Genomic DNA, 15537 nt, shown 5'->3' with positions numbered 1-15537 from the left:
TTTACGTTATATGTATGTAAATTCTATCACGATTGTTACAATAACTTGTTCGCGTAATAAAAGCTATTTCTATATCCTACAAAAAATGATATAGCTCAATGGGTCAAGGTAAAATCGATAACTACAGAATATCGAAATGCAGACAAAAATAACAAAGGTGTGGTGACTTTCACTCTTTGGACTTATTGCCAAATCTTCAGGAGATCTCTCACGTCTGTTTTATTATCGTTCTCGACAATTATACGTAGGAATGGACATCCTCAAACATTTTCTCCGTCCTGTGTTCTCCGACTCTGCCATCTTTCTTTTTTCGTCCGTAATTTTTCACCAACATCCTTTACGTCGAGCGTAAGATCGCGGCACACGCCATAACGATATCGCGGCGGCCTTTTTTGTCGGTGAAATTTATGGCGAGGTAATAGAGGGCAAATTAGAACCACATGACTGGCTACGCCATCAATCTCCGCGCTTCCCTCTTAGGCCAATGGGCCTCCTCGTGGCGCCGAATAAACTAAACCTGCCGCCCCGTGCTTAGCTTCGTCGAATTCCTCGCGATTCTCGCGAAGAGCTTAAAATCGTTGAACTTGCTAAGTATTCCGCAAAAACACGAATCTGGGTTCTGCGATTTCTTAATTGGGTGTCTACCAGTGTGAAAAGGGAAGATTCAAGAAACGATGAGTTAAGTTTAGTTACGGTTTTTGATGTAATTATTAAAATTATTACATATAGTAAAATAGTCTTTATGTATTTATTGCATAAAGTATTTTTTAGAAATATTAGCAACAAATGTCATTATTTTTTTAAATTAAACATTTATCAATTTTCACTGATATAGTTGTAATAACATAAAAAGAATAAAATATTCTGATTTTTCGCTGTAACCGCGGTAATTTGAATATTAATGAATTCCGTTTAATAACAAACTAAATTATATTACTCTCTCGAGAATCAGTATGAAAAGGCCTTGCATCCTATTTTCGTCTTTCTCATTGTACATTCTATAGCTCTTCACCGTAAGCATATAAAGTAAGATGAATTTTCCGCTTTGTTACGTATGCATGAAAGCCGTGGACCTTCATGGACGCATTAGTCGTAAGTAATAATTAATTTTTCCCCATCGTGCCATACAAAGAAAAAAAGTAACCTAAGCTAACGAACCGCATGGTTGTGGCTAAACGTTGCCTCCGTAAAGCAGTGTATATATATATATATTATATGATAGCTCGAACAAGATACAGGAATAACTGTCTAGCAGGACGATAATATGAAAGAAAAATATTCTTCAGTAAAAGACAACTTTGATTTGTTTGTCTCTACTATTGCAAACTAATTTTACATATTGACAGTAAATTTATTTCCTGAACGTTGAAGCCAGAGAGCAACATTTATTTTCGTAAAACTGGAAAATGATAAAAGTCGAGTATAAATTTCTGTTTTTATTAAGAATACAAATATGTAGAAATAAATGTACCTTTATGCCAAATATACCTTGGAAAATATGTTCAATTATGCACTTGTAATCGACAAATGCTTTTTAGCTTCAGGAAATAAATACGACATTAGTGGGTTAAATTCAAAATATGTATAACTTTTTTTAAAGAAATATAAATGTCGCAAGTTAATATAATTTTCAATAAATAACAATTTTCAAACTGAATTATTTTTAAAAACTGTCCATTGCATCGCAATAAAGTCGTAACGAGTCAAACTCGTTATGTGGTCTCAATGAGTTAACAGTATTTTCATGGATTGCAAATTGAAGAAACTGAATTTGCGCATAAACCAGAAATGTAAAAAATAATTGAAATGAATGTTTGATTATAAGAATTGATTTCAGTTGGTTGTTTGGATCGTTGCGAAAAACTTTTCCAAACGTGAGATACTTTCTGTGGAATTATAAAATATTTAAGCACCTCTACGTGCAGTTCGTTCAAATAATGATAGAAACTTTCACTGTTTCATCAAGAGAAGTATCGCGTCGTTTAAAATTCGATATCGTATTTTATTTACTAACGTTGCAATCTCTGACTGCGGAAATCCGAACTAGGGAATCGCTATGTGATATGCATGGTTTAATAAAACTATCGCGGCTCCCTCGGAGTATAATAAGCTTTCGTTGCGAACGAGCGCAATATATTCGCAACTGCGCTCGATGGAAATCTTCAAATAGGCGTTGCGATATCTGAAAGTTTCACCATAGCTTCCAGGAGGATGAGCTTTATCGACCGGGCAATCTGAACGCCGCGCCGGTGGATAAATTTCAACTTTCCTCGAAAGCAGAAATGAAAATTACGCGCGGTAAACGTAATCCTCCTACAGATGCGACGGACTGATAAGACCGCGGCGCAATTTAACTCGTTAGTCTGAAACAATCACTGCCGAATTGACAGTTCTATATTTTTGCGGTGGCAACTCGCAGTTGCCTGTTCCCCGCATTAAATACCCCGTAATTAAGCCCGCTCGGTTCATTGTCGGCGCGAGAGCTATTTCTTTCCCTCTCTTCTCGCAAGCCCGATAAATAAACACCTCTTTACAGATAGCAACTCGAAGGAGATGCTCCGGTAAGGATTATAATAAGAGATAAGCAAAAAACTTTATACTTGGAACGTTCTCGATTTGCATCGACACACTGAGAGAAAAAAGTCGAAGTATTCAGTAACAAATGTTATTTGTGACATTTTCTTCAATATTTATTGGTTATCAAAAAATTTGACTATGATAACAGAATATACATTTCTGTGAAATATACCTAATTTTTCTTATTAATTGTAAAAAAAATTTCGTTTATTTCTTGCTGGAAAAATAAATCTACCTACGGCAAACTTATATTTTTTTACAGCAATAAAATATTTAGTTACTATAGGATTGATCTTTATAGACAAATAATTTATTTCCGGGAACTAAATTTATTCCCTAGAAACAAATGTTCATTTGTTTGGTTACTGATTCGCATTGCATCATGCATATGGCGCGGAATTGGCGGACTAGTGGCAGTGCATTGTCGTTCCGTGGTTGCTGTGATCCTGTGATCCATGTTGAGTGTGATTCATATCGACTCGATGCTTTAAGTTGCAAGTTGCAATGGAAGACAAAGTGAAAAATATTTTATTCACGTTGCGTCTACAACGATGGAGCGAGAATCTAATAAGTAAGTTTGCAACATAATATCTCTTATATCAGAGCAAAGTGACGCTTTTCAATACAGACGTACTTTACTTTTCTGCTTTGTTGGCTGAGAACGAATATTCTTGAAGTGTTAGTTCTATAAATTGCTGTCATTTTTATGAATGTAACTTCCGAAATATACCTAGAAAAGAAGTATCTAACCTATATTCTAAGTTGTGTAGAAAGTCCATAATTAATAATTAAGATCTTTTTAGTGACGCTCATTACATGATACGTAAAAACAAAGTGCCACTTTGATCTAAATCTACTTTATTTAACATAGGGTATACAAGGCATATGTAAACATTATTCTAGGTTTAACAACATATGCGCGAAATGTCCTGAAGATTTTATGCAGCGGTATTTTTTAAAACAGTAAAGTAATTTTTTTGAAAAAGTTATAAATTACATAAAATTATAAATTGCACTAGAAAATATGTAATAAAATTTATTTTTGTACTTATAACATTTTTGTGTTGTAACGTTTTCTACGAATACTTGAATTTTTCTCCTATAATTTTCTATAATTTTGTACATATGTTGTTAAACCTAGAATAATATAATGTATACATTAAACTCCACATTATGATCAAATTAATTCCAATTTTTAGATAATGATATCAACTATGATACTCTGAAATACATGACTATTAATCAGTGTCCAGAACTAGCTGAAGTTATACCATCGGTAGGTGCAAGAATTGCACTACAAAATTATTTCCGCAGTAATGATTTATGCAAAGAAATCAATGCCCCTTCTGACAATAACCTTTCTCTGGCTTCTACTTCTACGCCTTTTGTGACTCCAACTTTGACACTTGCTCTTACGCCACAAGAGATATTTGACGAATCTCTTGATAATCAAACGTCAAATAATAATATAGAAGCATCTATGGAAAATGCTACACAATCATCTTTTGTAGAAGAGTCCTCTGTTAATGACTCTGCTACACAAAATATTGTAATATTAAACACTTATAGTCATGATAACGAGACAGTAAAAGAGTTACAGAGGATTGATGAAACAGTGGACATGATGGTATGTAAAATTCTCCAGAACTGTTTAAAGTATGTGTGTAATATTACAAATAAGAAAAAATATAATTTATTTTTCTTATGTTTTGTTACATTTGCATAAGTATTGCTATATTTCTTGTCATATTGTGTCACATAATTTGTTACATTTCAATATAAAATATCTTTTAAAAGAGTGCAACGGTGAATCGTAATTTAAAAATGTTTTTATTTTTTATTCTTTCTTATTCTACTTTTTGGAAAGTCTATCACAATGCTAAATATATTTTTTATTTGAAGTGCACAAACAGCACACTTCTTATAAGGTGCTTTGTAAAATATTTTTGTTAAATATTTCTTTTAATCCATAATTTTGTAATTAAATGCAATAACCTAGCTTCATATTTTGCATTTAAAAAATTCTTCTTTTTACAGTTAGAAAACTTTGATTTAAAGGCATTGCTTCAAAAAACAGTAACCGGACAAGCGATTATAGCTTCATACGATGCAAGGAGTGGATTATCGCTGAGATGCCAACAGTATTTGGCAAACATTATTATCTGCCACTTTTTTGATAATAACATTAAGTAAGCATTCTTTGCTTATTAACTACAAATTTTACGTGTTTGTTTACAAAATGATACAGAACTTTTTCCTTCAGTTTAATACATTCTACTTGAACTCGAGCGGTCGGATATCTAAATCTAAACACTTTGTATATAAATATATTAGCTGAGAATAATAATGTTAGTTTTCTTATGCAACTGTACTTACTCTTTCAGCGTTCAATTAAATAACGAAAAATTAAACAAGATTGCGGATCATATTATTACTCTCTTCCCTGCTGAATGTAAAGAAGTATATTATTGTCCACCCATAAAAAAGAAACAATCAAAAGATAAAAAATCCGGTATTGCTAAGGGAAAATTAGTTGATAAAAATAGAAACATGTTAGCGTTTTTAAGGAAATATAAATTGATTCCATTGAGCAAATCTGTCTCAGCAAATAGTTCCACAGATGAAGATAGTTTTAACAAAGGTTGGTGTAAATAACATATTTTTACAATTTATTTCATACTTAATTACTATTTTTTTTGTAGAAAATACTAATAGTCGTGAGGAGGCAGAGCGGAGTCACAATTGGCTTAAGAATAATTTCGAACCTTGGGAAGAAGTTTTGCTTCATTGGGAAAAATCATTTTTATATAGAAACAAATTGATACATGATCGTATAACTTATCCACATCTATGCTCAATTTTTGACGATTGGAACATATTAACATCTTCAATGGGCTATGTGTTGGTAAATAACTTGCAGTCTGGCGTATTATTTACTATAATTTATTTAACAAATTTTTACTGTGGAGCTGTTGCCTTGTAATGCCGCATAACATTACTTGTAAAATAAAAATTTAATAAATTTGAATGCAACGTTTTATTACAGATTGAAAAGGATTACTTACGGTTATACAAAGAAAAATATAAAAACGTTCAAGAAAAGTTTGATTCTTTATTTGATGATGTGTTGCGTTTGAGAGGCAAGGAATTGGATTGTTCCAATAAACTATTGCTGGATATGTTAAGTGGCGATGTTCCAAATGGTAATATATAAAAAATGGAATAATTTGTGCAATGACTAATTTGTGTAATTGTTAACAAATAATTTTTTTGTTTTAGATTCGAAGTATTTAATTAAAATTTATTTATTATTTTCGCTTTTACCAAATAAATCCTCGAAAGTGAAAGTTGGCAGGAATTTCTTTAAACCAACCCAAGTTGAATCGCAAGAAAGTCTAGTACTTCATATTAAGGTATTTTAAAATATAAATAAATTGAAAATTTTTTTCCCTTTCTTTTTTTCTCTCTTAGAAATAAGATCTTACAATTAGTATTGCATTATTTTAGATACCTGGTGATGTGGAAGAGGAGATAGAAAATAAAAGGAAAAAGCTTCAAAAATTTGGATTAACCTTGCAGCCTTTTATTCTCGTGGTAGGACCTTCTTTAACAGAAATTCAAGCAATTTTTGTAAGAATTGATAACGTCTCGTATAAGCTGAAAACACTGTTTAAAGCTTTAGAAATATGTTTTATGAGTTTTATGGTCCTGGACTTGAAGTATCCATCTGCATCAGAACACATTTGGTATTTATTGCAAAGAACTGTTTTTGATATAGATTCACAAGGAGACAACAAAATTCCCATGATTTGTGACGTAATTAAAAAAATTTCTAAATAGCTTTTGAGTGTGCAATTCCTAATACATTATATTGAATTTTTGTTTTGATATTCTCAATGTTTATAAGTGTCAGACTTTTATTTGTTTGTTGATAATTTTATCAAGAACATAAACATTATTTTCTTTAAAAATAAGTATTATAATTATAGATATTAGACTTTTTTGTTTATTAATTTTATCAAGAACATTATTTTTTCCTTTAAAAATGATTTGTACTGTCTGTCAGCGAGAATTTCAAAGTATTGAAAATGTAATAAGACATATGAAGGCAACTCACCCTTATGAACAAAGTTTTCAATGCGGTTTTTCCGAGTGTTTTAGAAAATATGTTAATATTCAGTCTTTAAAAAAACATTTTAATGCTTCACATAAGGACCTTTTTAGCAACAGTAATGTATCACGTAAATTAAATAAACAATTTACAAACGGTCATATTACTGATAAAACATCATCTTCAAGTAATACCGACATACCTACTATGTCGTTACTTGAAGTTAATAGCCAATCTAATGTTAAGACTAAGGATAATGACGATAGAAATGTTATTAATGTACAACAAACGGTTGATGATGCAATATTAAAATTTATTGCTAAGTTATACAGTAATAGCTCCATTACTAGGAATATTGTTCAACTTTTAGTTGATGATTGCTCAGAACTTGTACAAGATTTACTGTCATACATAAAATGTAGATTACAGTCTGAAACATCTTTTTCCAATGATAATGTTTCTGAAGTGCTTGATAACATTTTTGACAATATAAGACCTTTTGAGAAATATTCGACAGAATATAGACGTTTACAGTTTTTAAAAGAATCTAAGTGGCTCGTACAGCCGCAGAAATTTCTTATAGGAGAAATGCTTGATAATAACAGAGATAAGAGCAACTTTACAATATTAACATCAAAAAAATGTGAAGGCCAATTTATTCCGTTACAGGAGTCATTAAAACAATATTTAGAATTACCTGGAGTATTCATGTCAATCAAAAGTTACATTGCGGAAGAGTCTGCAAAAGAAAATAATATATCAAGTATTTTTTGCGGAAATGTGTGGAAAACTTTAGTTATAAAATTTGATGGTAAAATATTACTGCCTTTGTTGGTATATTACGACGATTTTGAAACGGGAAACCCTTTGGGGTCAAGAGCATCTATACATAAATTGGGAGGTCTGTATTATACAATTGCAGGTATACCAAAAGCTCATGCCTCATCTTTAGAGAATATTTTTCTTGGTGAACTTTTATATAGCGGGGATCGTGAAACGTTTGGCAATAAAGTCTCTTTCAAACCAATTATTGACGAATTGATTAATTTAGAAAACTGTGGTATCACTATATGCGTGGATAATAAAGAATATCAAATTTTCTTTTCCTTGATTGCACTATTAGGAGATAATTTAGGGTTAAACGATTTACTTGGTTATAATAAATCATTTTCTGCTAATTTCTGTTGTCGTGCATGTCGAGCTTCAAAATTAGAAACGAAATCTCAGTCTGAAGAAGATATAGAATTATTAAGAACAATATCGAATTACGAAGAAGATTGTAAAGACTTTAGTCATGGTGTCAAAGAAAAATGTATTTTCAATGAATTGTCTAATTTTAACTGTATAACAAATGCCGCATTTGATGTAATGCATGATTTGTATGAAGGAGTATGCAGGTATGACATGGCCAAAATTATAAATTCTTTAATAACAGAAAAATATTTTTCTCTTAAAGTGTTAAATAGTAGAATTAGATATTTTAATCACAGATGCAATACAGATGTTGGGAATTCAATTCCACCGATTAATGAGCATCATCTTAAACAGGGTTTTTTAGTGATGTCTTCTTCTGAAATGTCAGCTCTTGTAACATATTTCGGTATTTTAGTTGGTGATAAAGTTTCAGAAGAAGATCCGTACTGGCATTTGTATCTACTTCTAATACAAATTATCCATATCGCAACAGCTTTTGAAAATAATGTGCAGGAACTGCATCTCTTACAAAGACTAATTACTGATCATCACAAATTATATATGGAATTATTCGATGAACGGCTAAAACCTAAATTTCATAATTTAATACACTATGCAAGAAAAATTAAAGATCTGGGTCCATTGCGCTATTTATCTTCCATTAGATTCGAAGCTTTTCATAAACTGTCCAAAATTAATGCACGTTTAGTAAGCTCACGCATAAATATTGTATTTACCTTGAGTCTTAACTTGCAACTAAAGTTTGCACATCGCATTTTAAGTAAAAGAGGTTTTAGTCCAAAAATATACTATGGCAGATATATTTGTAAGATTTCAAGTTTGCCTGAATATCGTTTTTTAAAACATTCCATAAAAAATGATAATTGCTGTATAATTTCTTGGCTTAAAATTAATGGTTTTACATACAAACCAAAATTTGCATTTTGCTTGGGTGCAAACGAGTATAGTGAACCGCAGTTTGGAATAATTAAACATGTTGCTACTGATAACTTTAAACAGTTTTATGTTATTTATGATTCTTGTGAAAATATTGGTTTAGATTCCCATAAATATGCATATGAAATATCACTCGGATTAACAACAAATATTGGAATCGTACAACTTGATTTAGATAATCTTTTTGTACCTCGTAGTATCAGTTACGCTGCTGATGGTAGCAAGTTAATTACACAATTTGTGTAAATCTTATTTTTGTTAAGTTAAAAAAGTTGCCTTCATATGATATGTTTAAAAAGATTTTAAAAACTGTTAAGTTATTGTACTCTGTAAAATAAACATATACAGAATAAATTAACTTTTACATGTATAATTGTTATTTTTATGCTATGTTCCATACTACATTTATATTAAATTTTTCAGGAAAATGGACACATGTACAAAGTTTTTTTACATCTTTATTGAATTTATTCAACTTAAAGTTCGAAGGACAACTTTTCCCTTTTTACCAGAAAAAAAAAATATTTCTTCCAATATCATGAGAATTTCCCAATTTTCGAGCCAATTTCATATTTATCTAAGAAATAATGCAATAATTAATTTTATTTAATGTTTTCATAACTTGTTTAATAGATCAAAAATTCTTACTCTAACTTTATAATACAAGTATATTTCTTCTAGCTCGACGAAGAGAACTGTTTGTACTAAATAACTAACAAGTCATAAATCGAATAAATTCAATACAAACGTAAAAATATTTGTACATATAGGTCTGCATTTTTCACATCAGAAATCCATATTATTCTGTGAATGTAGTATAATAAAATGTATTCACATAAATATTTATTTCAATACATAATATAACATTATCAATTGAAATAAAATTAAATTGTGAGAAGAAATTATAGTTATTTAGCTACATTCAATTTATTTGTCAGAAATATATCGATTTATAAAAATTTTTTAAATTTGATATTTGCGATTAAATAACTTATGCCAAGGAAATAAACAATTATTTGTCATAAATAATATTTATTTCAAAAATGAAATATATGGTTTATTTACTAGAAATAAAATTTTATTTCGCCGTATTGAAATAAGAGATTTATTTCTATGAAATAAGGCTTATATCTCACAAATAAATTTTTAAGTATTTTTTTCTCAGTGGAACGTTCTCGATTTGCATCGACAATAAGAAGCAATTATCTCGGGAACAATGGGAAGCTATCCTGTAACAGAATAATTCTTCGCGGGTTTATAGTGCACTCTCTACACCTACACTTATTAATAGCGCCGTAACGGGAAGTGCCGGGCGTATGAATGCAACTGCACACGCAGTCGCGAATCATTCCGGGATGATGGGCACAGAGGGTTTTCTTCTTCCTTTCTTTTCCAAGGCACTCTCCGCATCTCGTCTGGCATTCCTGCCTAACAAACTCTCCGGTATATCGGAGTACGATGCGGGCCGCACGCTGTAAGCGCAAATATAACTGCACACTTACATACATGTGTATACGTACATACATGCATGTACTTCTTCGTAAAGCTACGATGCACAGGCACTCACGACCGGAACGCGGCTATACCTACATGTACACCAACGGCTTTTCTTTGTTCGGCTCTTCGTCCGCGTAAAATTTGTGACGTCTCGCGCAAGGACAATGGAATCTCATAACGCTCGTGGACAAGGCGAGCATACTCGCGATGATAATGCGTTATTCGATGCCAAATGAGACATTCGCCAACAAGAAATTTGCCGTAATGAATGATCGCTCGTCTGATCGTTGGCGAATAATGCCGAAGTAACGAATTATACGGGGGGCGGCAATTTGCATGATATTTGACGACACGTGAATTATGGAGCCGTACGGCTCTTTTGTGCGAAGTAGTTACTTCCACGCGGCAGCGTTACGCTTAAGCGATCGCCTGGAAATTTCATTCGTAAACGTATATACGCGTGCCTACGGCGCGATGTAATGAAATATGCTTTCCCGATATTCCAATATTGCTGAGGAATAATTTATTTCCTTACGAGTGCCCGGCACGTAATACGGATAATGACAAAAATCCGCTATAAGGCGCCGAACAACTCTTTTTTTCCCGTCTAAATCCGGCAAGAAAACGTAAACTGCACAAATTATGTTAAAGAAATGCAATTCTGCTCGTGATATTTTACATTTCGACTCGTATGAGAAAGATGTTTTTTCCTTGGATTCTGAAAATAGATCTTGAAAGGCCACGTAGGTATAGGTACAATACTCGTAGTAATATCTGTATCGTCGATATCAATCAAGAACCCACCCACGGTATCTCCGCCCGGACGGAGATCCGCCTCGGACCTCGTGTCCGAATGAAAAAGGATTTCGTGACCATGGCCCACTTCAGCCTCGGGACTCGGAAAAGCCCCTCGTTCCATTAGATGCGAAAATTGCCAGAAAATGTTTCGATTTCAGATAGCGTTTCCTTCGGAGATAGCGGGATATCGGTATCGCTCTGCCCGGCGCGCGTTTCGCCGATGTGCTGCCAGACGATCCGTGCTAGGCCAAGACTTGCGTAGAAATGGCGCGCGGGGGACACGAGGGGAAGGACATTTGGGAACGAGGTAACGTTGCGAAGGAGGAACATCCACGGAGGAACAGACGAGCGCACTCAGCAAGGGATAGGTACCAAGCTGTCTCTGATCTGACACGACGAGATTACCGTCGAAAGAGGAAAAACGCGTACCGCTCTTCCAGAAAAGAATGAATGGCAAAAATAGACTCCGGAGCTCCTACCGTCGGACGAGCTGAAACGTGGAGGGTAAATTACGAGGTACATACACGAGCGCGCGCGCGCACGTACCTGCACGATAGATTACGCGTGGACACATTATCCGTTGCGGAATATGCGCATAAATATGCATGAACGAACGTGCGGAGGATTTAATCCGAACTACCGAAAGGAAGATGACGCGTGCGACACACAGGGTAATCGCTGTGCGGAACGTCGTTTGAATTTCGAGAAACGATACATCTTTTCATGATGTCTCACTTTCAGTAGTGTTAACATCGCGCACGTAACCGCGATAAATTATACACGTAAAAACACCAAACATTACGTAGGTATAATAATATGCATGAGACTGATGCATTTGGAGTAAGAACGAAATGTGCGTAGGAAATTACATTATACAATGATTTTGATTAAATCTGGTTAAATTTATGACTAGGTCCATTACCGTTACTAATTAATTTCTCATCATGTTATTTTCATCAAATTTCCGTTCCGCGGCAGTGTTATTAATAGTCCCGCTGCGAATTATAGTGATATATACTTTAAACAATAGAACTGTACCATGCGCATATAATTCGAGAGAGGTACTTCTTTATTTGCAAATTAAAATGTAATTATAAGATGAAAATAAAGTACTACGTACGATATATGAAAAGAATATACGAAAATATATAAAAGTGTCGCTAAATTGCTTAATTAAAATGATAATGTTAATTCGTTCGAAATTGTTCTGATTAAACTCACTAAATTATGCGATATCAGCGATATTAAGTTTTTTTCCCCCTACGCGTGCGTAAGGATATACGCGCGCAGCAATTATGTCCGCGTCGAATTTTACTTCTTTCTATTAACGTGCAATAACGAGCGGCAAAAAGAAAGCTTTGACCGTTACAATAGCGCGGGTATATTCATGCGGGTGTGCACGTGCCTCTAACAGAGGCTACGTATGTAGAGGATTACTTTTTATTGAAACCGTACTGGACGAGCTTCACCGCGCGCACGCGGCATAGCGTGCAATGCGATATTTTACGCGAAGTCTCGGGCACACGGAATTTTATTTTCCCGTTATTATAGCTAATACGTAAACTCGTTTCCCCAGCTGTGTATTAAATTAATGTTTAATATTATATAACGCAATGTGTCGCATTATCTCTTGCAACGCAAACAACGGAGTCCCATATTATCCTATATTACAAATCTTTAATTTTCATTACTCTACTAGCTCTTCGATGAAAAAACAACAGTGTCCTTCATACATATTAGATGATAGCAGGCTTACGTGCGTGTCAAGTTGTCATCGCAACGATCGATTATCTGAGCCGATACAAGAACAGATAGCCTTGGGTAAATTTTTAATTAGGACAAAATACTACCGTCACAACCGTGTAACTTTGCCTCTAAACCGCGCTATCGCTTTGCCGAATCATCCGGCACCTTTCGCTATCGGAAACTATTCTCTTTCTGCGGTTCCATTCGCCGCAACAAGCTTTAATCTGCTTAGCCGCATTCAGACTACGTGGGAAACTGCACTCGTGTAACTAGATTGTGAAATCTAGTGTGTCCCTAAAATCGAGGCCGTGTTCCTGTCTCGGTGAGCTATAGCACCCTGTCCGCCCACGACGTGTCTACAATCCTGCGCTACAGATTTAAATAGTTTGCGCGCGCCACGTGCACAGCCGTATTTTACGTTTTTCCTTTCTCCGAGACTCCTGTAACTTCACGCCGAAACGAAGCCTGTTTACTCGCTCGAAATCTTCATTAAAACACGTTTAATCAACGTAATGCAATTAAAATCGCTCCGCTATTAATTATCGCGTTTGTCGTTAATTTCGGATACATACACGATATGCAGTCAGAAATCAGAAATTATAGTAGAAAATACTTTTGCGTCATCATGTTAGCGACAAAATAAGAGAAATTCATTGTTATTTGCAAACTGTTTCTCACAATAATTCACGACAACGGTGAACATATAAAAAGACATGATTAATATAAAAAATATTTATATTTCTTGCATAAGATAAGATTGTTTAAATTTGTCATTTGATACATTTGTTTGCGTATTTCTGAAAGAAAGAGCCTTGATATGATATCAGAGATGTTCCGGTAAATGTTCGCGATAAATGCGATTCTATTCCACTGGAACTCTATTATAGAAACTTCGTCATTCATGTGTGTCGAAAGCAAATGCGATATGCTTCGAAACACACATGCTCCATTATTGGATGCATTAGGAATAGAGAGAGAGAGAGAGAGAAAGAGAGAGAGGAGGAAGGGAGGGAGAGAGAGGATATAAAATTGATTAAATAAACCATAGAGAGAGAGAGAGAGAGAGAGAGAGAAAATAGAAAAGGATCTAAATAAGTATATATCTAGCGTCAAGAATACATTTAACTTCGTAACAATACGGATTATAGACAGATCATTAGATTGTCGATTGTAAATAAAAGTTTTCGAATAAAATATAGTATCACATATTGTGTGACATTTCCTCAATGACAATCGGATAATCCTGAGAAATCTTTGTTATTACGAAAATGTAACGCAATATCCGAGAATACTGTGCAGTTCTCAATAACTTGTATATTAGAAAATAATATTACGAAACATGTCGTCTGTCGGTGATGAAATACCAATCTTGCCACGACTCGCTGATTCTGAACGTTGAATTGGTAAAAGTGGTGCAAACGTTTCACGGATGAAATCTACCAGTACACACGCGGGATCTCGACAAGCTTTAAAACTCGACTCAGCCCGGTCCAATCACCGATCGTTATTTCCTCTAGGGCTCGACACAGTGGATACATTCTCAACGACTAATCCAACGTCAATCACGTATCGATTTCTCGCCGACGTGGAAGCATGCCCGGTAACTCGATTGACGAAAATGCTTGAGACGTATCGAACAATGCGATATGCAGAGGTCGTTAACTTATTTACGCCGTTATCCGCAAATCTGCATAAATATTTTAAGACACGTACGTTTCTCAAAGTGTAATAATAATCCTTTCATAATAGATAAAATAGTAACAAGCTGCTATTTTAACTTCCTTCAAAAACATGTGAAAATTAGATGTATATACGTATGAGTTTTTAGAAATTAACTACACATCGTTCATATCGATTTATACATAAAATTTTCAATACAAAAACGTACGATTTGCATTAAACTTTCAATTATGCTTTTATATTTGTAGAAAACTTTTGGCTATTATGACATTTCTACTTATCCTTATAATGTTGTTCGCCGTTATAGCTTTCGCTTCGCGAGCACGTCGGTCTTTCGGCCGGAAGTGCAGTTTTTGCCGAAACACGAGCACAATGTTGGCAACCTAAGAAGAACATAATACCGAACGCGGCTTATCCGAATGCTGATAGAGCTCGGAAGGGAATCCTTCGTAAGCGCGGCCATACGTAGGCTTACCGCGGCTTACAAGGATGCCTCCCTCTCTCGCAGTCTGCCGCCCGTCTCGCGAATTTCGCGAAATTCAAGAGGCTATCATACGGAAGGCGGAAGAATATTTTGCTATATCACGCTGGACCGAATGTACGATCCTATAAATTTCGCGAAATAATGGTGACGTAGCGTCGGCAGGTCGATGACTTATATTCGACAGACACTGAACGAACTAAGCAAAATAAAGTATAGCTCAATAAACGCTTCAAGAGAGAGAGTTCTGCACGATTAATAATATTAATTTTTGCCAGAGTCTCGCACACAGCTTCCGAGCTAACGAAGTCAACGCTCTCGATACGTCTCGTTTCTCGTTTGACTTATGAAGGCTGCGCTGCCGCGAAACTTACGGAAGAACAGCAAACATTCGTAAACTCGACAACTTTTTATGTCATGTATTTATCCTCTCTCTTCTGATCTTTTAATCTGGATGTATATCGAATCGTACACTCTTTTTGTAACTTCAAACATG

General features: G+C 34.3%; 2 protein-coding genes and 1 long non-coding RNA gene across 8 annotated transcripts in view; 2 read left to right on the top strand and 1 right to left on the bottom strand.

Annotated features, from left to right (window-relative positions):
* The window catches only part of Ten-a (tenascin accessory), a 442890-nt gene that overhangs the window by 408548 nt on the left and 18805 nt on the right, over positions 1 to 15537 (bottom strand). The gene's annotated exons all lie outside the window — the stretch shown is intronic.
* Positions 1 to 15537, top strand: part of LOC139770914 (uncharacterized) — a 166520-nt gene that overhangs the window by 134904 nt on the left and 16079 nt on the right. The gene's annotated exons all lie outside the window — the stretch shown is intronic.
* LOC139770911 (uncharacterized) lies at positions 2632 to 9197 on the top strand. The gene is made up of 8 exons (XM_071703187.1): positions 2632 to 3148; positions 3777 to 4204; positions 4615 to 4766; positions 4962 to 5218; positions 5280 to 5482; positions 5624 to 5780; positions 5857 to 5990; positions 6085 to 9197. Exons 1-8 carry the CDS (start codon positions 3082 to 3084, stop codon positions 6415 to 6417), a joined length of 1731 nt encoding a protein of 576 aa, XP_071559288.1. The 5' UTR covers positions 2632 to 3081; the 3' UTR covers positions 6418 to 9197.

This window comes from Temnothorax nylanderi, unplaced genomic scaffold, assembly GCF_030848795.1.
Source record: "Temnothorax nylanderi isolate EJ_2023f unplaced genomic scaffold, tnyl_v1.0 TNYL_tig0034_pilon, whole genome shotgun sequence".
NCBI classification, from domain to species: domain Eukaryota; kingdom Metazoa; phylum Arthropoda; class Insecta; order Hymenoptera; family Formicidae; genus Temnothorax; species Temnothorax nylanderi.
This window is presented reverse-complemented; position numbering and strand designations above follow the sequence as displayed.

Coding starts and splice junctions, on each gene's coding strand:
- LOC139770911 (XM_071703187.1), top strand. CDS start 3,082: ATGGAAGACAAAGTGAAAAATATTTTATTCACGTTGCGTCTACAACGA. Junction 4,767..4,961: donor TTTTTTGATAATAACATTAA/GTAAGCATTCTT, acceptor TTACTCTTTCAG/CGTTCAATTAAATAACGAAA. Junction 5,219..5,279: donor TGAAGATAGTTTTAACAAAG/GTTGGTGTAAAT, acceptor TTTTTTTTGTAG/AAAATACTAATAGTCGTGAG.